Source organism: Phacochoerus africanus, chromosome 4 (assembly GCF_016906955.1).
Source record: "Phacochoerus africanus isolate WHEZ1 chromosome 4, ROS_Pafr_v1, whole genome shotgun sequence".
NCBI classification, from domain to species: Eukaryota; Metazoa; Chordata; class Mammalia; order Artiodactyla; family Suidae; genus Phacochoerus; species Phacochoerus africanus.
Genome location: NC_062547.1, coordinates 136,999,137 through 137,026,505, shown reverse-complemented (window position 1 = coordinate 137,026,505; position 27,369 = coordinate 136,999,137). Strand labels below are relative to the sequence as shown.

The 27,369-nt window shown below is 40.3% G+C and overlaps 2 protein-coding genes across 5 annotated transcripts in view; both read right to left on the bottom strand.

Annotated features, from left to right (window-relative positions):
* Positions 1–11,453, bottom strand: C4H5orf24 (chromosome 4 C5orf24 homolog). 2 transcript variants are annotated; one of them, XM_047778662.1, is made up of 3 exons: positions 11,129–11,450; positions 4,213–4,642; positions 1–2,511 (listed from the first exon to the last, which is right to left on the bottom strand). In XM_047778662.1, exons 2-3 carry the CDS (start codon positions 4,637–4,639, stop codon positions 2,471–2,473), a joined length of 468 nt encoding a protein of 155 aa, XP_047634618.1. In that variant the 5' UTR covers positions 4,640–4,642; positions 11,129–11,450; the 3' UTR covers positions 1–2,470. The 2 variants fall into 2 exon arrangements, with proteins under 2 accessions (XP_047634618.1, XP_047634617.1); XM_047778661.1 differs by having other exon boundaries at positions 1–4,642; positions 11,129–11,453.
* Positions 11,454–19,464: 8,011 nt separating this feature from the next.
* Positions 19,465–27,369, bottom strand: part of DDX46 (DEAD-box helicase 46) — a 55,915-nt gene continuing 48,010 nt past the window's right edge. For all 3 annotated transcript variants that reach the window (XM_047778658.1, XM_047778659.1, XM_047778660.1), the window contains exons 21-23: positions 25,581–25,725; positions 20,805–20,878; positions 19,465–19,607 (exon numbers count right to left, since the gene is read on the bottom strand). In XM_047778658.1, coding sequence (XP_047634614.1) covers positions 19,560–19,607; positions 20,805–20,878; positions 25,581–25,725 — 267 coding nt within the window. In that variant the 3' untranslated portion in view covers positions 19,465–19,559. The remainder of the gene's footprint in view (positions 19,608–20,804; positions 20,879–25,580; positions 25,726–27,369) is intronic.

Sequence of the window (27,369 nt, the reverse complement as noted above, 5' to 3'; positions counted from 1 at the left end):
TTGGTTTTAAAGTAAGGACTTTATTAATAATATACATCCATATGATGATGTAGATACAAATCATGAACACTACTCCATTCCCATACACATAATTGCACACGAGTAGCTCAAGTTCATGGACATAAAAACATACACAGTATCTATTCAGACTTTTTACAGCAGAGGACAGCGTGCTTGTATCAGTTAATTGGTAATTATTTTCTCCATAATTATCTGTGGAAAAAGGAAACTGTGAAACTTAAAGAATCAAAAGTGGTCGGATTATTATAAATCACACACTTGATTTACTATAGCAGTAAATTTTCCAAAAAATTAAATACATAGTATGTGAGAGCACAGATTTATCTACTTGGAGGTAAGAAGGGCAAAGGAAGATTTAGATACATCCTAGAGTTTAACAGCATATAATTAAGCTGTAATAAAAACAAAACATAATAGCATCAAAAAATCTTATGTCTAAGGGAAAAGATGTTTTGAAGAACTGTTATGAATTCTTACATTTTACTATAAAGGGACCATAAAATTTTACTGCATATATAGACAATGACTGACAGAGTAGCAGTTATTGTCAACATCCCCTGAATTGTTCTTTTAAAGCTTCTTAGAATATAAAAGAGAAATTGGGTTTTTTCCTTTAGTTCATACACTGGTTTTTCTTATACTGGATGAATCATCTTTAACTTAATAAATGGATCCAAATCATTTTTCTTCCTCCTTAATTCAAAGAAATGCTGTTCTTATTTCATGAAAGTATACATGTAAATTCACACAAACACCAGTTTGGAATGAGTATCACTTTTACTACTTTAACAGATATTTTTAAGAAGTAAATAAAAAATATAAAGAATTTTTTAGTTTAACTGAAACCCTGATTTTAAAGCACCCCAAATATTAAAAATTAATCAGATTTTTCCCAATAAACTGAGCTAGTATTTTTTTAATGTCCAGTGCAAAACTCCAAAGATAGTATCAAAATCATCCCACACTAAAGTTTAGTTATGCAAGGTTATATCTGTCAAAAAATGAAAACTTCATCTGTCTTAGCTCCTAACTTGTTAGTATAAGAAGAATAAATAAGGCATGTTAAAACGTTTTTTAAAAAAAAGTAAAGCAAACTTACTTGAATAGAAGATCATTTCCTGACCAACAGTTTTAATATAGAATAGTGAAAGCTATTTTGTGAAGAAGAGAATTACACAATATAAAATTAGCAGTTTACCTTTAGAGGAACAATCATACAGTGGGGGGGAAAGGCCGGTTTTCCCCAACTGATTATATTAAAGTATAGGCAACTGTTTAACATGCTATTTCAGTGCTTATCATGACAAGAGACAGTGTTACTAAAGATGCACAATGTAGTCTTTATAGAGAAGTAAAAACATTTAAGACTTCATTCATGGTATCATTTAGATGTCTTCTTTTCAACATGGCACCAATAACTGTTCACAAGGAGAAAAGGAAGTGGAATCAGGAGACACTCATCAGCATACAGATCTAATACTCCGGGTAACCACTCATGTCAACAGAAATTTCAGCTCTTTAAGTGACATTATCCATTCACAAAAGTAGCCATTAGCTCCCCTTTTTCTCCAGGACAAAGCTCCTGATATTAATAAACAGTTATAAACATACTTCCTTTAGTTGATTTCACCATTTCATTAATATGTATATAAAATTCACTATACAATAACACACCTGCTTTATCTTCTGACACACAGCACAGCACCACTGAGCAGATGTGCTGGTGGGTGGACAAAGGGGGAGGGGAATGAATGGAGGAAAGGGCAGGGAGAAAGGCAGAGTATGTATAACGAAATCAGGAAGGAAAGGAAACTGAAAGGGAAATGTAAAATGAGCATACTATAAAACACAATACGCAATTAAATCCTTGACAGGGATAAATGTAATTCTTCAGAAGAACATTTAATTAAATAACTGATTTAGGAACTCAGAAGAGGGGGGTTTTTTTTTGGCCCAAACCCTTAGCATGTGGAGGTTCCCAGGCCAGGGATCGAACCCACATCACAGCAGGGACAAAAGCCACTGCAGTGACAACATGGATCCTTAACCCACTGTGCCACAAGGTAACTCCTCCAAAGAGGATTTTTAAGGAGCCAACTGCTGAACATCATCTTGAGAAACAGCTAAATGACAGATACATAATAAAAATGGATAGATGAACACAGGAATATAGATATAAGCATTTGTATGTGTCAGAAGTTTTACTGTTCTGAGTAAATTATTAAAAGTTTTAAATTTTAAGCTTCTGCGAGAAGCGAGAAGAAACTTGTAGCAATTTAGCTGCCAGAATGTTATAACTGATTATGTAGTCATCCAACATTGTTCTCTATGGTTTGTGCAAAGCTAAAATTGTTGAGGTCACTGTCTTAGATGCCAGTGCACACACAGTCCCCATATACAATGCAACACCTCTTACTGTAAAGAGCAGCATAAAGTCCAGCTCATTGAGTCAGGCATCACTGGAACACCTGAAGGCTTGCTGCTTTTTTCCTGATAAAAAAGGTACGAAACATGACATCCATTTGCAATCAGAGTTTGCATTAACTGAGAGCAAGCCCAAACAACACAGTATGTGCCCTTTTAAAAATTTAATTATTTTAAAAGTTTTTGGGTCCTGCAAATCTATATTATAATCTCAAAGGCATTTAAGCTCGCAAATACATACATTGTAACTTTAAAGTTCAGTGGAATTTTTTTTCCAAATCCAAAATTTATAATAGTTTATATAGAACAAACTCAGAATAAATAAAATGTGTATTAACAAAGACTATTAATTTCAGAAAGGGGAAAGAGATTTCCCTGTCCCTACTATATGTATCTATCTAATACTTATTTTCTTTCCTGTCTTGCTTCTAAAGCAAACACTGTTGGAAAAAAATTTTTATTTAGATGAAGTGGTCTCACTAGAGCCACAATGAGATTTTTAACCAAACCGACCAAAGAAGTTCTTACATGTTTCATGCATAGATGAATTCCTATATATTTGTTAATATTTGGGTGCTGACAGTCAGAAAACTGCATTTTGTTTACACCAGTTTTACAGTCTACCATTCAGTTTGTATCCTTTGGTAGATATAGACCTGAAACCACAGTAAGTGCTAATGCAATGAGAAAATTTATCAGAAAAAAACTAAAAACACTCTTAATAAATGAACATTAATAAGTGTTTTAAGTATATGCTTTAAAACTAAGTATATGAAAGGCAAAATGTAGTAACTATAGCTACATGCAGACTTTAAGAATGTTTCTTTTTCTATCATATTAAATATGCTATTCTCAGTATGCATTGTTTTCCGCCAAAAATGTAATGTGCAGTTTTTATTAAAAAGTTTATTTTTTTGTAAATATGAACCATTTGTAGTGTTTGGTATATATGCCCTTAGGCAATTAAAAAATGCACAACCTATCATAGCTGAAAACACCAAAGAATTTTTTTAAGAATAATGGTTAAATCAATTAATGCCAGGTAGATCAATAAATAGGAAATTGCTTAAACTTAGAATACTAAAAATAAGATTTTTAACAAAGGAAGTCTATGTAAATGCCAAAGCATACAAATATATGTGTCCTCTCATGAACATAAATGTTACAAAAATTCACAGCCATTAGCTCAAGTAATTCTGAATCATTAGTTTGCTTTGTTCCATCAGTTAAAATTACCTTAGATATTATCTTTATTATACTGCAGGCTTACTTCACAAACAGGTATAATGGTTTCAGCTGTTTAGCACAAAAAGCATCTATTTAGAATGACCCAAAAGTGTAATGAAATACGAAACACAACCATAACTCAAAAGGAAAAACAAAATGATTTAGACAGGTGCTATTCTTGAACCTATGTACAAATACAATGCCACTGCCCATGCCCTGAGTACATCTGTCAGCATATGGCAGTTTCTGAACAAAAGCACGGAAAAAAAAAAAAAAATCAAATGGGAAAACAAATTAGGAAAGCCCAGGCCATAAAATCATGTATGTCAAAATGAAACCAAGAAGCTTTGGGATTATTCACAATCTTCCTTCTAAACCTGGCCCTCCTTTCCTGCCTCATTCACTCATTGGGTGGCTTGATTTCACTGCTAGTTTCCTCTACCCCATGAACTGCCCTACCGTGCATCATAGGGTAAGGAAAAGCAGCAGTGCCACAGCCATAACCAAGATCGGCAAGACGGGATAGAGCTTTAATGCTACCTGGAGGTCTCCCTGGGCTGACTTTGTATCCCGCAGCTTTGGTTGTACCCAAAGGTCTGCCTGGACTTGTCTTAAATCCAGCTGCTTTGGTGGTTCCCAGGGGTCTGCCTGTGCTGGTCCGGTATCCTGCTGATTTGGTGGTTCCTGAAGGCCGGCCACGCTTACCAGATCGGTTGAGATTTTTCTTTTTCTTCAGTTCATCTTTTATCTCTATGCTTCTGCCACTTGTAGTCTGCAAGTGTGTTTCATTTAACGGGTCTTGCCTCTGACAAGCCATTGGTTTGTGGCTGACGGTGTGGCTGTATTTGTTTTGCTGGGAAGAATATATGTCAAACTGGTCAGCAGCTCTCATGGCATCTTCATTGAGACAGGAAGGTTTGCCAGGCCCACAGAAAGCCGGATTACTGCTGGCAACGGGATGCATCATTTTCTACCAAAAATAAAAGACATATACGCATAAACACATATATACAAATATCTATCTGTATGACAGCATTTAGTGGGAAAACAGCATGTCTTCCAGAAACTATGCAGGCAATCTAAAAATAGCTAACAGGCAGGACTCCAGACCACTTATAAACAAATACACATCAGCAGATTCAAAGATATTTGTTTTTCTCAGTTTAACTACTGGTAAGCACAAATGCCGCACAAGATAATCTACCTCTAGTATTGATTTAGTAGTCATAATGTTACCTTCTTAGGAATTAGAAAAATAAGTAGAAAACAAATGTTACATTTTGTAGGTTCTTTTCTTCTAGACTACTAAATCCTAAAACGATAATAACAAAGACAAAAACTCTTTTTTGTTTTTTTTTGTTTTGTTTTGTTTTGTTTTTTCCTAAAAAGGACCTCACCTTTGTTATACGGAAGTTCCCGGGCTAGGGGTTGAATCTGAGCTACAGCTGCTGGCCTTTGCCACAGTACAGCAATGCAGGATCCAAGCCGCGTCTGCGACCTACATCACAGACCACAGCAATAACGCCAGATCCTCAACACACTGAGCAAGGGGAGGGATCAAACCTGCATCCTCATGGACACTAGTCATACTTGTTTCCACTGTGCCACAATGGGGACTCTGACAAGAACTCTTGTTAACACAATTCTTTTTTTTTTTTTTCTTGAGTTTGCCTAACATTCTTAGAATGTCTCCCTGTGGCCTTTCATTATATTTACCACATGTATACTTCTGATCTGGCCAGTTTTCACAAAGTGGACACTTCCTCATCATTATCATAATTTATTATTTATAAGGAATTCTTGAGTGTATATTACACTTTACAAAAGATGGACTATACCAAGCAAAGAATACAATCTCTTGGTCAAAGGTACTAACTCCCTTCAAACTATTCCAATTCAGGAGGTACTACTAACAAAGTGTAAACAGGGGGAGTTCCCCTCATGGCTCAGTGGAAACTAATCTGACTAGCATCCATGAGGACATAGGTTCAAGCCCTGGCCTTGCTCAGTGGGTTAAGGATCCGGCATTGCCGTGAGCTGTGGTGTAGGTGGCAGACATGGATCAGATCTGGTGTTGCTGTGACTGTGGCGCAGGCCAGCGGTTACAGCTCCGATTCGACCCCTAGGCTGGGAACCTCCATATGCCACAGGTACGGCCCTAAAAAGGCAAAAAAATAAAAATAAAGAGTAAACAAAGTTTCAACTAGCTAAAATAAGTGAACATTTATACAAACGATTGAGACATACTACAAACTATGTCTAACAATCATAATAAAATACTTTCTATTTTGAAGTATGGTTATCAAAACAAAAGTTGAATGTGCAACACTGCTTTCTTCCTTGATCATAAATATGGTGTGGATCTTTTTCCCTTACAAGAGCCCTGTGACTTATTAGTCACAAACAATCCAAAGTTTCTGTGTCTGTGAAGACATCCCTGAGAACTGCTTCTCCATTATATAAAGGATGTGCTGTAACTGCCAAAATGACAAACCAGCCCTAAATAGCCATGTCGCTTAGACACACAGAAAGTGGGAGTCTGTATAGACCATGATATTATATGTTATGATTTTCAGTGAGGTTAAAAAAAAAAAGACATGGGTTACAATTCAGATTTAGAAAAAGAGTCACAAATAAATATGAAGGTCTAGCCCCATGTTGCCAGCACCTTTCATAAATGTAAAACTGTACCAAAACCTCAGCTATGAAAATAGTTATCCCGAGAGGCTAAGAACAGATAATTAATGGGAGCCAAAACCACTGCAAATTTATTTCAGTTAATAAAGGCAAAAGGAAATGGGAATCAAGTCAAAGAACTGAATTCAGTTATATTACTAAATATTTGCTGAGAGTCAACAGATATAGAAATACTGGCCAGCTGGCTTAAAGTCTTAACTATGAAGGAAAAACATTTACAAGGAGGAGATACTCGCTTTTGGCAGAAGCCTTATAGACTTGAGAACATAAAACAAGGGAGTTCTCCTGTGGCACAGGAGGTTAAGGATCCCACCTTGTCACTGCAGTGGCTTGTGTCGCTGCTGCACCACAGGTTGGATCCCAGGCCCGGAAACTTCTGCATGCAGAGGTCACATACATACATACATACATACATACATAAATAAAACAAGGTTGAGCTAAACACAGGAGTTCCAGTCGTGGCTCAGTAGTTAGTGAATACGACTAGGAACCATGAGGTTTTGGGTTCAATCCCTGGCCTTGCTCAGCGGGTTAAGGATCGGGTGTTGCCATGAGCTGTGGTGTAGGTCGAAGATGCAGCTTGGATCTGGTGTTGCCGTGGCTGTGGCAAAGGCCAGTGGCATACAGCTCCGATTAGACCCCTAGCCTGGGAACCCCCATATGCCTTGGGTGCGGCTCTAAAAAGACAAAAAAGACCAAAAAAAAAAAAAGAAGAAGACTGAGCTAAACACAAATATTAAAAGGAGTATATTCTTCACTCATTTCCCAAGGATACATACAATGAGAACAAGTTATTAATTATCACTTCTTTTGCTCAAATTCTAATTTCAGATGAGAAAGAAGAAGAAATCAAGATGTGCTCCAAATGTAATAATATTAGCTGAAAGTTATCAGTTTTTGAAATTGTCTATGTGCCAGGTAATATGCTTGCCACTTGAACCTTATCTGATTTAATCATCATCACAACTCAGCTCCATGAGGAACACATCATGAGCTCTCTCTCACTGAAACTAAGGCAGGAAATTTAAACAACCTGCCAGGGTTACACATTAGGAAATGGTAAAGCCCAAATACGAATTCAAATAATCTGACCTCAGAACCAACAATTTCAGTACAGTGTACAACATACCAGGGGTTCTCAAAAACACCACTATCATTTGAGTCAGATCATTCTTGGCGGGTGGGGGGGGGCGCGTCAGCAATGTTTATCCTGTGCATCTTAAGATACTTAGCTGCACCTCTGGCCTCTACCCACTCCACCCTCTATACCCCCTCTTTCCCCTCCCAATATGTGACAACGAAAACATTCTGCAGACAATGCCCAATATTCCCTGGGGGCGAAATCTACCACCCATCCTAAGAAGCACTCAGCTATACTAAAATGAAAAGCCAAGACCCAAATTAAAATACTTCTGTTGAGGAGTTCCTGTCATGGCTCAGCAGTTAACAAACCCGACTAACATCCATCAGGACGCGGGTTCGATCCCTGGCCTCGCTCAGTGGGTTAAGGATCTGGCGTTGCCTTGAGCTGTGGTGTAGGTTGCAGATGAGGCTCAGATCCCGAGTTGCTGTGGCTGTGGTGCTGGCCAGTGGCTACAGCTCCGATTTGACCCCTAGCCTGGGAACCTCCATATGCTGTGGGTGTGGCCCTAAAAAGACAAAAAAAAAAAAAACCAACTTCTGTTCTAGTTTTTATTCACCTCTTAAGCACCTACTTTAATATATCCAAAAAATCCAATTATCAAAAGAAAAAAAAAAGCCTTTCAGTTGATTACATCTACAACATCTGAATCAAAGAGATTTCTTTTCCAGATTGAAGAAGGGCCAACTACATTCCTCTTCCCTACAAGTTACAAACTAATTGAGAAATATACACAGGAGTTACATAGGCATCAAAATACTAGTTTATTGACAAAAAACTGGACTAGGGACCACATGCAAATACAAAGAAAAGCACCCTCAGACCTCTGAGCATAGTATAAGAGAACAAATGACCCCCTTTTCAACTTTTTTATTTTTTTTGCTATTTCTTGGGCCGCTTCCCCGGCATATGGAGATTCCCAGGCTAGGGGGTCTAATCGGAGCCGTAGCCACCAGTCTACACCAGAGCCACAGCAACACGGGATCCGAGCCGCCTCTGCAACCTACACCACAGCTTACGGCAACGCCAGATCCTTAACCCACTGAGCAAGGGCAGGGACCGAAACCGAAACCTCATGGTTCCTAGTCGGATTCGTTAACCACTGCGCCACGACGGGAACTCCCCCTTTTTCAATTTTGTTATTAAAAAATCACTCTGCTGGAAAGAGAGTGGTACAGAGGTAGAAAGTACTGCCAGTAAAGGAAGAAAATATTTTTTCCTACAATCTGTTTCATGCCTTTTAAGTTCCTATCACTAACTTACAAAACCTTCCCTTTGGACCTTACTTCCCTTAACTTCACTTTCTCTTAATATATCAGAACATTCACCATCTATTCTCACTCAGGACATAGAGTCTCGGCTTACATTATGTGAGGCTTTCAGAAGCAAAATTCCACCATATACCCTCTACTCAGACACCAACGCTGAAGAAAAACACACCATTTAAAAAACAGACCTGCAATTCCAAAAAAAAAAAAAAAAATCACCCATCTTCAACTCCTTTAATCTTCTCCAGGAACTTAGGCATTTGGTTTGTGTTATGTTAATTTACTTCTGACATAGCTCACATTTACTGAAGGCCAACTCCATGCAAAACATTATTCTAAGCATTAGGACACAAAATAGACAGGTACAAAGCTGTTTATCCCAGGGAAGACAGTAAAATACTGACTTAAAGAACATTTCTAAAGGGCAAGTGTTCTATATGTTCTGCAGTTTCTTTCCCTGCTACCACCAAGAAATCAGTATTCTGCTTACTCAATAACTGCTGAACAATCTGGATAAAGAAATTTATTATGACTGTTACTCATTTAAACAATTAATTAAAGAAAAAGCTAAAACCAATCCTTTTCTACTTTGAGATTTCAACTTTTTAAAATGGGAGTCGGCACCATTAGATCCTTGTGTACATAACCATTACATACGCACACATGTGCAGTGGGTGCGAATTTGTTGGTATGCAGTATGTGCATATACAGTCAATCCTACAACTTAATCATGCTTCTCTTGTCCCACCCTCAGGGCTGGCCAGCTAAGTGTTCTTTCTTGGAAAACTTTTCCTCTACTACACTACTGAGTTCACTGAAAGCATGCAGGCCACATTTCTTTCTTTTTCTGTAAAATGTAAACCATTTTTTAAAAAAACTGAAGTATTGTTAATTCAGTGTTGTTACCTTCAGGTGTACAGCAAAGTGTTAGCTCCATGTGTACAGAAAAATGTGTGTGTGTATATATATATGTATGTATATATACACACACACACATTTATATATTCTTTTTCAGATGCTTTTCCGTTATAGGTTATCACAAGACAAAATACAGTTTCCTGTGTTATATAGGCCACATTTCTTAACAGAGTCAGAAAGAATGCTGTATTTCTAGAAAGTGTGGACTGAATGAAATCCAAGAGTATAGAACAGATTATGTAGATGCTAATTATCTTTTAAAATAGTTCACAGGATGGAAGAGAGCAACAGTAAATTTTCTTTTAAAAGAGTTCACTGAATATAAGGGAGTCAACTAAGAGTTTCTGTATATTTTAACTATGATTAAATTAGAATTCTTAAAGCATATGCTAAAATTTGCCATCCCTGAAGCTGTTTAACTGTGTTTATTTCCTTTTAGTCAGCTCTTCTCTACGAAATAATTCCTTTCCCATCTCGTGAATGTGCAGGCATTACTGCCAACATAGAGAACGCTTTAACTATTTTTAGTAACTTCACAAAGCATTCATTTTTAGGCATCGAGAGACTCTTCCTTTCATGAAGCCCAAGTTCTGCTCTCTTCCAAAGAGCAAACAACACATAATTGTCAGACGTTTATCTCAGGTCATTCTGGCTTGTAACGACTAAAGAGCATCACAACACGATTTTATAATTCTAAGTGAAAGTCCATTTGTGATCGACCTCAATCAGAAAGTCTGTTCAGCAAAAGCTAAAACAAAAGCCAGTCGTTACGCCTCCTGGCCCACCCCGGAAAGTTTTGATACTAGGTCAGAACATAAATAACGGCTTTCTTTGTCTTCTTTCAACTCCTTAATTGTGCCCCACGGCGCCGTTTCCCCGGCGCTGGAATCCTTACTTGACTTAAGGCGTCTAGAAATGTATTACCTGTCGTTAGCCGACAGCATTTGCTGATGTATTAACAATGACAACTTTGCAGGAGATACACACCCACCCTACAGAAGGAGCTGTGCGCCCTCCGAAAATCGAAACTGATAGCCTACTGTCCATGCACTCGGAGTTGTGCAAGCTGTACAAGTCCACCGCTCCATCTAGATTCCATCTCGAAGCCCACAGTCATTAATTTAAAGTGGTGGAGGGTGACTGCCGATTTCTCTCTCTCAAAGAAAAGAAAAGAAGCCGTGACCCCTCCCCCAGCCACAGGAGGCATTTCCCCCCAATAATGGCTCCAAGCCCGGGGAAGAGCAGGCACGGCCGGGGCCCCTCCTCTCGCTCCCGGCTAGGCCAGAGCCCCTCCTCAGGCGCAGGTCGGCGATCTCTCTCTCTCCAGCCCGCAAGGCCCCCCGTTTCCGTCCCTTCCGTGCGGTCTCCACGAACTCCCGCGGCCCGTACTCTGCTTCCGGCCAGTCTGACAAAACCCCGCGAGCCCACCTACCTCAGCCGCTAGTAGCCCGGCCCCTCAGCGCGTCCAGGGGCTGCCCATCGGCTGGGATCCTCACGCTGGCACCGCTCCCCTCCCAGCCCGGCGCCTCTGCACTGCACGGAGAGCCCGAGAGAGAAGGACAGGCAGCGAGGGCGGCAGCGGCGGCGACGCCGACCCTGATCCCCAGCTCAGACTTCAACCACTGCACACGGTCCTTCTCGGGACCGAGGAGGAAGAGGCCGCTACAGCCCCGTACGGCGAGGAGCGGCGTGCGCGAGCTCGCGAGGACCGCGCACGCACACGCACACGCGCATCGCGAGACCCAATCTCCCGCCGACGGCCAGCGCGCAAGCTTGGGAGAGTGGGACAGGGAGCCTGGCTGCGCTTGCGCTGCGTGGGGACGGGCGGGAGGCGGGGCTTAGGCCCGAGCGGCTCGGGTTCTGGGGCAGGTTGGGGGCCACAGAGGGTATGATTTACAGATGTGAATTTTGACTAGTTTTGTGACGCTGTAACTACTGCTGACCCCTTTTTTCAGATTACAGGACTAATAAATGATGGAGTCAGGATTTGAACCCAGCATTTTTGCTCTAGAAACTTTTAATTGCTGTTGGCAAAAAGATTTAATAATGCCTTATTGTGCTGAGTGCTGCCCAAAGTATATTAAAAGGACTCAGCTGCTGCACTTTAGTTACTTATGGGGAGGGGTGTGTGTGTGTGTGAAACCTCCACTTGTAAATAAAATGGGCGATATTCAAATATGAGGTGTTTGGACCCTCAGTCCTAGGATCATGTGATAATGAAAAACCTCATTTTGTGAGGCTAATTTTTTAAATTCAAACAATTTTTATGACCATGACCACCTCTGAATTACCATAGTCCTTCCACCATTGCAGAAAGGGATGGGACAAGCAGTATGCCTACAAAATCCCCCTATATGTAGCTACTGAGAGGTTTCTGGCATATCGGTCACCCCAAAAAAGCCACTCATTAGAAGGGATTAGTTTCCCCAGTTCTTCCTGCGGTGAATTCGAAGATGTCAGAAAGGTGAGGATCCAGAATTAGGAAGACTGCTGAGAGGAAGATACTTCTTTGACAGCGTGAAGAGGATCAAGGTAGATGCTTGTCCCTTTTGCCCATGCTATCAAGACTGTATGAGGAAGTCATTCTTAGCACTGAATTCTACCACAGGACAGCACTTGGCCCAGTGCTGCTGCCAGTAGGAAATAAATCAGCAACTTTTCTGGGTGAATACACAAGCCAGGACGCAGACCAAACACAGTACGTAGAAAGGCAAGCTCATTCCGGCAAGCAGGGTTTCATAGCATGATTCTAATTACTCCTATAAAATACTAGAACACAGGACTGATTGTACTAGTATTATCCATATATAAAAGAGTACCAGGGAGTTCCCACTGTGGCTGAGAGGGTTAAGAACCTGACATCGTGTCTGTGAGGATGAGGGTTCAACCCATGGCCTTGCTGCAGTGAATGTCACAGATGTGGTTCAGAACTGGTGTGGCTGTGGTGTAGGCTGGCAGCTGAAGCTCAGATTCAACCACTAGCCCAAGGAACTTTCATATGCCGCAGGTGTGGCCATAAAAAGAAAAATATATAAATATAGGAGTTCCTGTTGTGGCTCAGTGGTTAACGAACCCAACTAGTATCCATGAGGACTTGGGTTCAATCCCTGGCCTCACTCAGTGGGTTAAGGATCTGGCATTGCCGTGAGCTGTGATGTAGGCCAGCAGTTACAGCTCCAATTGGTCCCTAGCCTGGGAACCTCCATATGCCTTGTCCTAAAAAAGACAAAAAAGAAAAAAAAAAAGTATAATTTTTTTAAGGAAAATACCAATATAGAAAACAGCTAAAATGTACACAGATTTGAGGTCATAGTAAGTAGCCTTCCAAAAACTTTTTAAAAGCAAATTTTCTCTAAGCAAGGTTAATTTTTCCTTTTTTTTTTTTTCCCCATATGGAGGTTCCCAGGCTAGGGGTCGAATCGGAGCTGGAGCTGCCAGCCTACGCCAGAGCCACAGCAACGCGGGATCCGAGCCGCGTCTGCAACCTACATCACAGCTCACGGCAACGCGGGATCCTTTACCCACTGAGCAAGGCCAGGGATCGAACCCGAAACCTCATGGTTCCTAGTCGGATTCGTTAACCACTGTGCCACAACGGGAACTCCCAGAAGTGAGACATTTTAAAGCATTTAAACAACTTGCCTAAAGTTGTCCAAGTGCCCCCTAGTATGTGAATTTAAGCATAATTTTGTATGTGAACTGTTATACTGAATGTAGCAATATCATACAAAATATATTTTATAACATTATTAAATCTACTGAAAAAAACCTTAAAAGAGGAGTCGAGTCCTCTGGTGGCCTAGTGGTTAAGGATTTGGTGTTGTCATTGCTGTGGCTTAGGTTCGATCCCTGGCCCAGGAAGTTCTGCATGTTGTGGGTGCAGCCAAAAAAAAAAAAATTTTTTTTTAAAAGATGAGATTTTAAAAAAGAAATACAAATTCCAGCATTTTCTCCCTGCTTTCAATAGCTTTTTACTATACAGGTGCCTTACTCTGGAGACCACTGCTTTAGATCACAGTCAAAATCCACAGCAAAACAAAGTGAAGGTTATCTGTAGTTTTCAAACTAGAATGTGTTATCATAGAATCATTACCATCACAGACACAGGTGTAGAGCAACATTAGACTGTTGTAAAAAGTTACAGAGGAACTTGTTTTCTCTTTAAAGTTCCCAGGCATCCATTCCCCCCCCCCCCCTTTTTTTTTTCCACCCTCAGGAATATGGAAGTTTCCAGGCTACGGGGTCAAATAGAAGCTACAGCTGCCAGCCACAGCCACAGCCACGTGAGATCCGAGCCGCGTCCGGCACCCACACCACAGATCACAGCAATGCTGGATACCCGACCCACTGAGCGAGGCCAGGGATCAAACCTGTATCCTCATGGATACTAGTATTTGATTTCACTGCACCACAATGGGAACTCCCATTCCCCTGCTCTTTCCATGGAGTTTTCTGGGCTGGCTTGGGGGATGGGGAGGACTCCTTCTCAAAAGTCCACAGTATAATTCTGGGAGTTTCAGCTCCCAGAAGACTCCCTTAGGCAAAGGCATGGAAAGAAAATACTGTCTTCAATATTATCTTGCACTGGGCTGGACACAGGCATCTGAGAGCCTCCTAGGAATTCAAGAATAAAGGCCAAGGTGCTGGAACTGCCTGGAGTTAAGAGGCTGCAAAAAAAAATTCATCTACTACCAAGTGCCTAGTTCAAATGACATGCTTTTTTTGTGGACAAAGAGCACATTTTTCATACTGAATCCTCACGTTTTCTTTATTCAATAATATGTAAAATTGTGAAAAGGGACTAATATTCAAAACATGGACTACTGTGTGTTTCCATATATTTAAAATGATTAGGACTTTCAAATTCTGAAACTCTAGCTTTTACAAAAATCCTGATGATATCTGACAGAGTAACTCTTGAGTTCCAGTTCTCTAAAGGGGTTAAAACTTCTTTTCTTTGCTTTTTTTTTTTAGGACCACACCTGCGGCATATGGAAGTTCCCAGGCTAGGGGTTGAATCAGAGCTGCAGCTGCCAGTCTACGCCACAGCAACGCCAGATTCAAGCCGCATCTGGAGGCCTACACCTCAGCTTGCGTCAACACTGGATCTTAACCCACTGAGCGAGGTCAGGGACCAAAACTGCACCTTCACCGATATTAGGTTCTTAATCTGCTAAGCCATAATGGGAACTCCCAAAACTTTATTTTATACTTTTCCTTGCTAAAAGCACAAGGTTAATGAAAATTCAGAAGTTCTTTTTAAATGATTGGGCTTCAAAATCATGAATTTCTTTCTACATGCTGATGCCATACTTGGAAGAGAACATTGTCAAGAAAAGTAATCAAAAGTAAATTCTTCACCAGTCATGTGACTTGATAGGGTGCACTTACATACCAGTTTGCTTATAAGGAACGAGAAACGTGAGACCATTGACACTGTGAGGATATTGCAAAGAATACATTTGGTCACATTTTTCCTTCACATTTCTACTTGGACTCATGCTCAAAGAAAATTTTAAGCTGACACAGAAAAAAAAAGGATTTTCAAGTATCTGCAACTGGTAATACACCAGGGAATCTTTACCTAGTGAAGGAACTGCAGCCACTTTAAGTTCCAGAGAGCTAGCATAAGAGCAAAGAGTATGTCTCATTAAGCAATGTGTAAGATGCTGCTATACTCCAAGTTAAACACCCCACTCCAGTGAGATTTGATCAAAGGTTTCCAGTGGTTACAACACCTAAACTGAGTAAAATGTTACGACATCCCCTCTACCTCTCTACACATATTCATTCTCTTTCTCTTTCTTTAGATTTATACATATATCTTTTTTAAAGATTAATTCCAGGTTTTTATGCCAGAAGCAGAAGGCCTAAGAAAATGTCAACAGATTTGAATTCTTAAATAATATTTTGTACCCAAAGGTAAAGAACTGACAGCTCCAGACTCAAGTCTAAAACGGAAGACAATTCTCATGGACCACATTGGGCTAACCACTCACAACTCTCTCCTGCTGTAACAACTTGGCACCTGTCACCTATAAAGCACCAAAATGGGGCATTTTACTAAATAAAATGTAGTTTTTTACTTTGGACCTCATTTCAACTACCATTTCCCTCCCAATTCCTATCTTAAAACAAATGCTACATCATTTTCCACTAAAGAATCTTAGCTGATGGTTTTATAAGGCAAAGTCAAGTTAACAACTTCGGAGGCTTCACTCCGCAGCCTGTGATTTTTTTTTTTTTTTACTCTAACATCTTTTTCTTGTGGCCACACCTTCGGCATATGGAAGTTCCTGGGTCAAGGTGTGAATCTGAGCCACAGCTGTGACCTGCGCTGCTGCAGTCAGATTCTTTTTTTTCTTTTTTCTTTTTTGTCTTTTTGCCTTTTCTAGGGCCGCTCCCACAGCATATGGAGGTTCTCAGGCTAGGGGTCGAATCGGAGCTGTAGCCACCGGCCAGAGCCACAGCAACTCGGGATCCGAGCCGCGTCTGCGATCTACACCACAGCTCACGGCAATGCCGGATCCTTAACCCACTGAGCAAGGGCAGGGACCGAACCCGCAACCTCACGGTTCCTAGGCGGATTTGTTAACCACTGCGCCACGACGAGAACTCCATGCAGATTCTTAACCCACTGTGCCACAGCAGGAACTCCTAGGCATGATTTTTAAGGTGCCAGTGTATTATTTAGAAGCTGACTCCACAGCTGGGTTCATGGGCTTTATAAATCCCAGGTATCCAAGAGCTGGTTCTGTGCAAACAAAAACTTTGCATGCAGAGGCTGCCCCCCTCAAAAGGACGGTCAGTCACAGGTGCACTATAACTACCAGCTGAACATCCTGTGCTCAACAAGCCTCTATTAGATAAAAAGTGTCTAAAAGGAGCTAGAGAGAACTTAGGCATGATCATTTGTCTACACTTCCACTTTGTAAGAATGAGCGTCGCTATGATGAAACACCAACTCGCATGTGAACATTTATTTCACCTACAGCCTGTCTACCTTATGCCAAACACAAACACCATCAAAGACTAAGAGACTTCTTCAGGAAGATATTTTTGGATACATCAATGTATTTTGGGTAGCAAGTTGCCAGAATTTTGAATAAAGATACAGAGACTATAATATATAATACTCCACTGACATGCCCAGCAATATAAACAAAATTAGATAAACAGCAGAAAACATATCAGCAAAGATAATTTTAGGAAAATGTAGACTAAATTAACTTTATTTGATAAGGAATTTAGAAGACATGAGGAAATACTGATAGTGCATCAAACACAAATTATACATCATCCAAATTTTAAAAATCAAAGAGTTGGAGTTCCTGTCCTGGCTCAGTGGTTAACGAATCCGACTAGGAACCATGAGGTTGCGGGTTTGATCCGGTGGGTTAAGGATCCGGTGTTGCCCTGAGCTGTGGTGTAGGTCGAAAACACAGCTCAGATCCAGCGTTGCTGTAGGCTGGCGGCTACAGCTCCGATTAGATCCCTAGCCTGGAAACCTCCATATGCTGTGGGCACAGCACTAGAAAAGACAAAAAAACCCAAAAACAAAACAAGAGTGAGTGTGACACTAAAAAAAAATGTAATAACAGAGATGTTTATGTGTTTCTTTCTTTTCTTTTCTTTTTTTGTTGTTGTTGCATTTTAGGGCCTCACCTATGGCATATGGAAGTTCCCAGGCTAGGGGTCAAATTGGAGCTGCAGCTGCTGCCCTACACCACAGCAACGTGAGATTCCAGCTGCATCTGTGACCTACACCACAGCTCAACACAATGCCAGATCCTTAACCCACTGAGCAAGGCCAAAGATTGAACCTGTGTCCTCATGAACACTAGTCGGGTTTGTTACCACTGAGCCACGAGGGGAGCTCCTGAACTCACTCATTTTAGAACAAAATACTATCAGTGGCTTATGACAACTAGATATATGCACACAAAGGTAGTAATGTGGAGTTCCCTGGTGGCTTAGCAGTGTTAAGGATCCACTGCTGTCACTGCTGTGGCTCAGGTTCAATCCCAGGCCTGGTACTTTCATATGCTCCAAGCTCGGCCAAGAGAAAAACAGAAACAAACAACAACAAAAAAAGAGCAGGAGTGCTAAAAAAATGTAAAACTCTGACTCTCAAAGTGATCCAGCAGACTGAAGGGAGCACCAAGTGTCACTAAAGCGGGACTGCCACATATTCTACCAAAGAAAACAAACTATCACTGGGTAATAAAAATAAACAAATAAAATGGGAGGAAAAAGGAGCCCAAGATGCTGGACATTTTAGATTAAATAGTTTATCTGGCTCTATTGTTACCTGTGTTTTGCCTGTTTTCTTCCTCTAAGAAACAGAGTGGATATGCAAGGGGCCAAGAACATTTCCCAGTTACATCTCTAGCTTTTCAGCAATGATAACTTTATATTGAAGAAATAAAGAGTCATACTCCTTGTCACTTTAACCACCTAGTGTACTACTAAAGTATGCTTTGGTATTTTTCTTTTTTAAAAACTCCAAATCAAGAATACTCAAAAGGAGTTCCTGTCGTGGCTCAGTGGTTTAACGAACCCGACTGGGATCTATGAGGACACAGGTTCGATCCCTGGCCTTGCTCAGTAGGTTAAGGATCTGGTGTTGCTGTGGCTGTGGTGTAGACCGGCTGCTGTAGCTCCATCAACCCCTAGCCTGGGAACTTCCATGTGCAGCGGGTGCAGCCCTAAAAAGACAAAACAAAACAAAAAAAGAATACTCAAAGGAAATTCTTTTATCATTTAATTTAAGAAATACATCTATTTAATTCCTGAGAGTTTTATTTTTTTTCAAGGAGTGACAACAATATGAAGTTCTAATACACCAGGAGTCTTGAAAAGAATATTAGGTGATCCAATTCTAACAATTTTAAATTAAAATATTCAGGAAATGTATCTAAAGACTCAAAGACATAATTTAAGATTCTTTGTGAACTAAACTTCACCGAGAAATGCTTAAAGTCAAAGTCTAAAATGTGGGTACCATTATGCTTGAAAACTTTTAAGAAAGAAAATTCAGAACCTACTCATAATCCTGAAGAAAAATCAGATTGGTAGGGTGTTTGTATGTACAGGTGTATAAACACACTTTCAGGAGAAGAGCAATCGTCTTAATATTTACAGGCTACAAATCACTTTCTTGTAAGGACGATTACAAAAGAGTTAGTAGCTAGGCACGGAGCCAGAGGTTGTGAGGGGAACCTAAAGAAGTAAATATTAAAACTCTCACTGGTATAAAGAAATGCAAAAAATTCTTATACTACAAGTCTTCACTTTTACAAAACCAAAAAGCAGTCCAGCGAAGGCCCATATAGGATGATAAAAACTGAAACAAAAACATTGAACCCATTTTGTAAAAATTCTATTGTAATATTCTTAAATCCAGTTCATACTGTTCCACTGAGTTGAGTAAGATTTAAGCTCAAGGTAGGGGCACAAAATTATAGAATTTTACCTGTTCTGAGGAGATGATCGCAATTTCATTGCAAGAAGATAAGGTGAATAGCCTCTTAGCAACTTGTATACTTTACCTTCAATGGAAAGTCCAAATATTTCAGTTTTCTTAAACTTCTGGCATATTATCCAGATATTTAAAATACTGATATTTCAGCTTTACATTAAAGGATACTGTACTATGAAAACAGGTCTGTTTTACATGTAGTTTGATAATTCTGGCAGTACTTACTGAAAGATTTCTTTAGCAAATACTGGTTTCTGGTTATTTTAAAAAAAATCAGCAAGACAGAATTAAAAATCTTAATTTAAAATACATTGTAAACTGCAGACAACAATTGCCACGTGTATCACAGCACAGCACAAGTAAAAAGTTTCTTCCATGTGTTTTATAAGACTTTGTATCTTCCTTTATTTGTTGGTTGGTATGAATTTTGCTACGATAGAAAATAAAAGACATATGATCAGAAAGAGGCAGAAAAAACATATATTAAGTAATTTTCTTTACAAACTTAAAAAATATTAACAGTATCATATTGAGGAAGAAAGAACTATTCAACAACGCATTTCTCTGTGTTCAATCGACCGCTCCTTCACTACTCCAACCAACTTAAAGGTGGTGGCATCCTTTCTCTATCAGTCCTCAGGGAAAGTCACTTGACTTAATGGTTGTTTTATTTTTCCTCTTGTTTTGTGTACCTTCTATTCTTTAAGCTTTTTATCCATCCAAAAGAACTTTCTGTAAGGGTAATTTTTGGGAAAGCCCTCAAAAACATTCTTAGAGAAAGGAAGAAGGTGCCTTTCAAAGGGTTCTCATCCCAGCGTACGCGTCATAGGGAGCATTTACAACCTTCAGCTGGGACTAAAGACAGAGACGTGTCTGCCTCCCTTGCAAAGGTGGTCTATAAACAGCTCCGTTTTCCAAAATCAAATTAAATCCTTACCTAAGTTTAAAAACACTGACCACACTTATACTGGCAAAAATGTAGGGAAAGTCAAATTTTCATCCACTGCTGGAGGTAAGGTAAATTGGTATGAACCCTCTGAAAAATTATGTAGCAATGCAAACTTAAAGGAAAACTATACATACTCTATACCCTTGCAATTCTACTCCAAGGCATATAACCAGAGAGAAGTACACTAACATGTACCAAAGAGACAGAGAGGCCATGTTCAGAGAAGCATTATTCTTAAAAACCAAAACCAAAAAAACTTCAAAGGCTAATATATAAATTAACTGTGGTATATTCACATACTTAAATACTAGATAGCCCCAACGAATTACTGTTACATGCAGCAACACGGACTGATTTCATCAAAGTAATGCTGAGGGAAAGAAATTAAATACAAAAGAGTACACAGGATTTGATTCCACTCATATGGAGTTCGAAAACAGGCGAATAATGTTACACTGGGGGGCAGTGACGAGTGACAAGGACGGGCATGAGCAGGGCTCTGGGATGCTCGTCTTGCTCTGCATTTCTTCATCTGGGGAGTGATCACATCAGTGTGCTTATTACTTGGTGAAGATTCCTCAAACTCTGTCTCTCATTCGTGTACCTTTGTGTATTGCTATTATAGTTCAGTAGAACACTTATTAAAAAAAAAAGTAAGTCCTTGAGATTTCCACTCACCAGCCGGATCAGCTCTTCTTTTATGAGCCTGGTGATTTCTGCCTTTGCTTTCTGCACAGCCAGTTCATTGGCACCTGGTGAGCGAGTGAACATTATCCTTATTACTAGAATTACAGTGGCTATTTACCCATGTCATACGGATTCAGTGCAAATACTATAGGTGACTTTCAGGAACACTGTACTACCTGCCAAGATAGTCTTTCCTCCTTTTTTTTTTGTTTTTGATTTTAGGGCTGCACCTGTGGCCTATGGAAGAGCCCAGGCGAGGGGTCAAATCAGAACTGCAGTTGCAGCCCTACGCCACAGCCACAGCAGAGATTTGAGCTGCTTCTGCAAACTATGCTGCAGCTTGTGGCAACGTCAGATCCTAAACCACTGAGGGAGGCCAGGGATTAAACCTGAATCCTCATGGATACCAGTCCAGTTCTTAGCCTGCTGAGCCACAATGGGAACTCCCAAGACAGTCTTTCAATACCGGATGGAACATCACCTACACTGTACTATGGCTGCTTATTACTCCGATTACTTAACATATAATCACTGAGATTAGAATTAAGAGTGTTAAGGTCAGTAAGGTAGTGTTAAGAATTCTTGGTATGCAAAGAAAAAGATGATTAGCAGGAGTTCCCAGTGAGGCACAGTGGGTTAAAGTCTGACTGCAGCAGCTTGGGTGGTTGTGGAGGCATGGGTTTGACCGCTGGCCTAGCTCAGTGGGTTAAGAATCTGGCGTTGCTGCAGTACTGGCTCAGATTCAATCCCTGGCCTGGGAGGAACTTTCATGTAGTACAGGTGAGGCCATAAAAAAAAAAAGTTACTAGCAATTTGTCAAAAAAGAGAGAATAAGAAGAAGTTTTTTAAAAAATCTAGCTTCCTTAGTTCACTGATTTAACAAATATTTACGGGACGTTTATTATGTTCTTTAAAGTCAACGAATGCTTCATAAAGGTGTCATGTGAGCAAAGTCTTAAAGATGAATGAAGACTAGCTACGCTGAGGAAGGAGAGAGAACATGGAGAGTATCTTACACAGAGAATCACGCGTGCAACAGCACAGACTGAGAAAGGCATGTTTAACTCCTGAAGAGCAAGAGACATCCAGCGTGGTAGGGAAACAGTGTGAAAGAACAGAGCAAGATAGTCAAGTAGAGAAGAGAGGTTAGAGACATTCATAGAGTTACAGTTCAAGAAACGCTGGGAGTTCCCATTGTGGTTCAGGGGGTTAAGAACCCACCACAGTCCCATGAGGAGGCGGGTTTGATCCCTAGCCTTGTTCAGTGGGCTAAGGATCTGGTGCTGCAGCAAGCTGTGACGTGGATTGCAGAAGCAGCTCAGATCCGGCACTGCTGTGGCTGTGGCTGTGGCTTAGGTCTGCAGCTGCACCTCTGATGTGACCCCTAGCCGAGAACTTCCACAGGCCGGGTGTGACCATTAAAAAAAGAAAGAAAGAAAAAAGAAAAGGAAACATTGGAGTTCTCTGGTGGCCTAGCAGTTAAGGACTTGGAATTGTCAAATCCCGTGGTTCAGGTTCAATCTCTTCCACAGCCAGAAAAAAAAAGGTAAAGTGCAACAACAGTAAAACAAACAGAGCAAGAAAGAAAGAAAGATTAAGTACCACCGAGTATGATATACTGTAAGAGACGCATTATACAAAGAACTCATTCATGCTCTCTCTCTTGCTTTTCTTTCTTTTTTTTTTTTTTTTTGTGGCTGCATCCATGGGATGTGGAAGTTCCTGGGCCAGGGATTGAGCCTGTGCCAGAGCAGTAACAATGCTAGGCCCTTAACCCACTGAGCCACAGAAGAACTCCTCATTCATGCTCTTTATGACCTGGTAGACTACTAGAAAAACAAACGGGTAAAGCTATCAAGGCAAGATGAGTAGGGAGAAAGCAGTTTATCAGGGCGACGTGTAAATATCACTTCTTCCAAGACTCTTTCCCTAACTTCTCCAAACAGGGTTAAGTGTTTTTTCCTTCAAAGCCCTCATAGGATGGTGTTCATACATCTTGAAAGCACAATTCTGAGGTGCAATGGACAAGATATTTTTTCTGACTAGCTGTGAACAGTGAAGAGGAGGAACACAGTAAAACGCTGAGTTGAAAAGCATGTAAAGAAAGTGAGAGGTAATAAAGAGATTCAATCCAAGAAGAGGTGTTATTATTCGCCGTGATGCTGGATGAAATTCAATTCTGAGACCACGGTAGTGGAGGTGCTCATGGGACATCCACTTGGCGATGTCGTAAAGGCCAATGGAAACAAGGACTGGAAGGAGAGGAGAGAGAGAGGTCAGAGGGCCATCAACGGTAGGGGTGGAGGAATTTGAAGCCAGGGGAGGGGACAATGCCAGGGAGTAGCTAAGTCTACAGAGGTAGCACAGTGCACACTTATAAAAGAAAAAGACCTGGACCAAAGAAGTAGACTAGAAAATAAGGACTAGGAGAAATGCCAGAGAATACAAGAAGAACTAGGGATGCAATGTAGAGAACTATGTTTTTATCATTCTGTATAAGAAAATCCAATAAGGAAAACAATTCATAAGAAATGGGAAAAATCCCTCCCCATTAGATCTAACGTTTTCAAACCCACAGAATGCAATGGAAAGGAGGAAGGGACAAGTAGGAGAGAGAGAATAGGAGGAAGAGAAAGGGAATGAGAAAAGGGAGAAGGAGGAGAACCAGGAAGAAGAGGAGGAAGTAGAGAAAGAGGAGGAGAAGGAATAAGAAACGATTTAACAACAGTAAGGAAAAGGCCTGAGTGCAGCGGTAAAGGCACAGCAACAAAGCTAATCGAAGTCATACACCTCCACCAGCCACTGACCACAATCCTTTAAAGCTGTGGATGCTGGAAAAGAAACGAGGTGGGTGAATGCAAAGGTAAGGGTAGAATCAAGAGCCAAGCCAGAATGAAATTCATTTCAATTTAAAAATGAAATTGAGGAGGAAAATAGGCTACTTAGCCTGAGTTGGTATGAAACTTGCTGATATTCTGTATTGTTTTAAAAAGAAGGAATATGAGAGTTCCTGTCGTGGCTCAGTGGTTAAAGAATCCCACTAGGAACCATGAAGTGGCAGGTTCGATCTCTGGCCTCGTTCAGTGGGTTAAGGATCCGGCATTGCCATGAGCTGTGGTGCAGGTTGCAGACACAGCTCAGATTGCATGTTGCTGTGGCTCTGGCGTAGGCTGGTGGCTACGGCTCTGATTAGACCCCTAGCCTGGAAACCTCCATATGCCGAGGGTGCAACCATAGAAAAAGACAAGAAATATATATATAAATATAAAGAAGGAAAATGATACTCTCACCTAGATCCAAAAAGAGGAGGCATTTTCCTGCATTAGTTAGACCCTGACCATTTGGACCAGTTTAAAATTTTGACCTACACAGCTTCTTTAGGTAATAGGTTACATATGTTTTTAAGCTGTCATGAAAGTTATCCAGGCTGGCTAGGCACACATGTCCTTCCTGTTCTCCTTCCTGCTGCCTTGTGGGAGGCCTGGAGCTGCTGAGCCAAACAGAGCCATCAAGGAGCCAGGCAGCAGGCTCTCTCCAATTACAGAACTAGAAACAGATGAGACTAGTTCGTTCCAACACCTGCTTTCGTCCTATTAGTGTACAGCTAACTTGAATGGAGTTTCAAAGACTAAAAGATTGTTTAAAATCTAATCATCTATGAAAAATTCAAAAAGCTTTAGGTCATTTTAATTACCAATCTCCTCTGGCTCTTAGCATCTTTATGCCTCTATAATTCTCAAGCTTCATTTCTAACAATGTTATCTTTTTACTGGGGAAAAAAGCTTGCTTAGATTATAAAAATGAGATGTTACTTTCTAAGTACAAGTTGACAGTGGAAAGAAGTGACCAGGAGTTCCCATTATGGCTCAGTGGAAAAGAATCTGCCTAGATCCCTGACTCCATGCAGTGGGCTGGGGATCCAGCATTGCCATAAGCTGTGGTGTAGGTCACAGATGTGGCTTGGATCTGGAAGTGGGTTAAGAAGCCAACTGTAGGGGCTCAGGTTGCTGTGGAGGCATGGGTTCAATCCCCAGCCCAGTGCAGTGGGTTAAAGGATCTGGTGCTGCTGCAGCTATGACTCAGACTCAACTCCTAGCCCAGGAAGTTACCTACGTCACAGGTGCAGCCACAAAATTTGAAAAAAATGTTCAAATTAAATATAAATAAAGGGAGACAAGTTGTCCTACAATGCAGTAGCTAACAGATTTAGGAAAAAAATCAAAATGGAAACTGTCTTTTGAATTCATTCAAAAGAAATAAGGTTAAAAGGCATACCTAATCACTCTTAGACAACGCATTAATACTCTCTGAGCTGTGGTATTCATTGTCCAATTTTTAAAAAATATATGTATGAACTTATAGGCATAAAATCAAAAGCAACACATGCACGGATAAACATGAAGCAGACTGATACAGTTGATTTACTTCCTCATCTACACTTCGGCAAGAATGTTCTACTTAACTAGAAGCATAAACAGACCAGTCCCCAAAATAATGTTTTCTTAAAAAAAAGTTTTCTTTTAGAGTAATTTTCAAATTTGACTGAATTGTCAAAAACGAAAGGGTCTCAAACACAGCTCATTCACCTCGGTATACGTACTACATGTCTAAATAAATACTGCAAGTGAGAGATGAAACTATTTTTTTTCTTATAGATGTTCCTTATTTTCAGCCCTCACTAGAACTCACCTCATATTCTCCCTGTGTCTAATACATCTATATCAACTGTGATCTTACCCAAGACTAAACAGAACCAACAGTACATACTTTCAATTGCCAAGTAAATTTTCCGCTCTCCTTCCTTGGGTTCTTTGCCAGGGGGGAAGTATGTTCCTCTGATTGTAATTGCGGCTTCAGAATATTCACTGATTCTCTGCAGAGCTTCCTTAGAAGTAACTTTCCACCTAGCAGTCTATGAAAAAAAGTGGGGAAAAAAAAAAGTCACTTTACAACAGAATAAAAAAAAAAACCTGATGAACAAAGAATGGGTTAACTAAATCATGTTATGGTCAATATTAAGATTATAATTAACACCTTCATCACAGATTTAGATTCCTAATGCACCTAGAGCATATTCATAAAAATGTGCTGTCTCCCCATCTAGATTAAAAAGTAAAGTAGCTCTTAAAATGTCCCTGGGGGGAGTTCCCATTGTGGCTCAGTGGGTTATGAACCCAACTAGTATCCATGAGGATGGTGGTTCAAGCCCTGGCCTCACTCAATGGGTTACGGATCCGGAACTACTATGGAGGTCGCAGACAAGGCTATGATCCAGTGTGGCTATGATGTAGGCCAGCAGCTCAGCTCCAACTCCACTCCTGTTCTGGGAACTTCCATATGCACAGATGCGGCCCTAAAACAAATCCAAAAAACCAAAGAAAAAAGTCCCTGGGTTTTACCATAATGGAAAAGAATATGAAAAAGAATGTTATACATATATACACATATATATACATGTATATGTGTAACTGAATCACTCTGCTGTACACTAGAAATGAACAAAACACTGTAAATCAACTGTATTTCAGTTTTAAAAGGGGCGGAGTTCTCTGGTGGCCTAGCAGTTAAGGACTCAGTGTTGTCACTGCTGTGGCTCAGATGCAAGGAGCTTTCATATGCCATGGGAATGGCTGGGACGGGGGAAGTGGGGGGAGACGTAGTAGCACTTGTTCTATCCAAAAAGGCAGCATCTGAAATATGGCAGATCCAAACTAAAATACACCGTAAATATAAAATACAAGCCGGATTAAGATGCATGTATTAAAAACATTAAAAATACCTTGAGAATGATGTTTATATTGAGAACTTGTTGAAATGATAATGTTTTGCATATATTCATCTAATTAAAATATATTATTAACGGAAAAAAAAAACTTCATGGGATTAAAGAAGGTATTTTTCCCATGCACCTACAGTCAACTAATCTATGACAAAGGAGGCAAGAATATACAATGGAGAAAGGACAGCCTGTTCAATAAGTGGTGCTGGGAAAACTGGACAGTCACATGAAAAAGAATGAAATTAGAACACTCCCTAACACCATGCACAAAAAGAAACTCAAAATGGACTAAAGATCTAGATATAAGACCAAATACTGTTAAACTCTCAGAGGGAAACACAGGCCAAACACACTCCGACATAAATGACAAAAACATCTTCACAGAACCACCTCTTAGACTAATGACAGTAAAAACAAAAATAAACAAATGGGAGTTAACTAAACATAAAAGTTTCTGCACAGCAAAGGAAACCCTAAACAAAACAAAAAGATAACCCAAGAATGGGAGAAAATATTTGCAAATGAATCGACGGACAAGGGATTCATCTCCAAAACTTATAAACACCTTCTGTAGCTCAATACCAAAAAATGAACAACCCCATTAAAAAATGGGCAGAAGATCTAAACAGACAGTTCTCCAAAGAAGACAAACAGATGGTCAAAAAGCACATGAAAAGATGTTCAACATCACTCATTGTTAGAGAAATGCACATCAAAACCACAATGAGGGTACCACCTTACACCAGCCAGAATGGCCATCACCAAAAAGTCTACGAA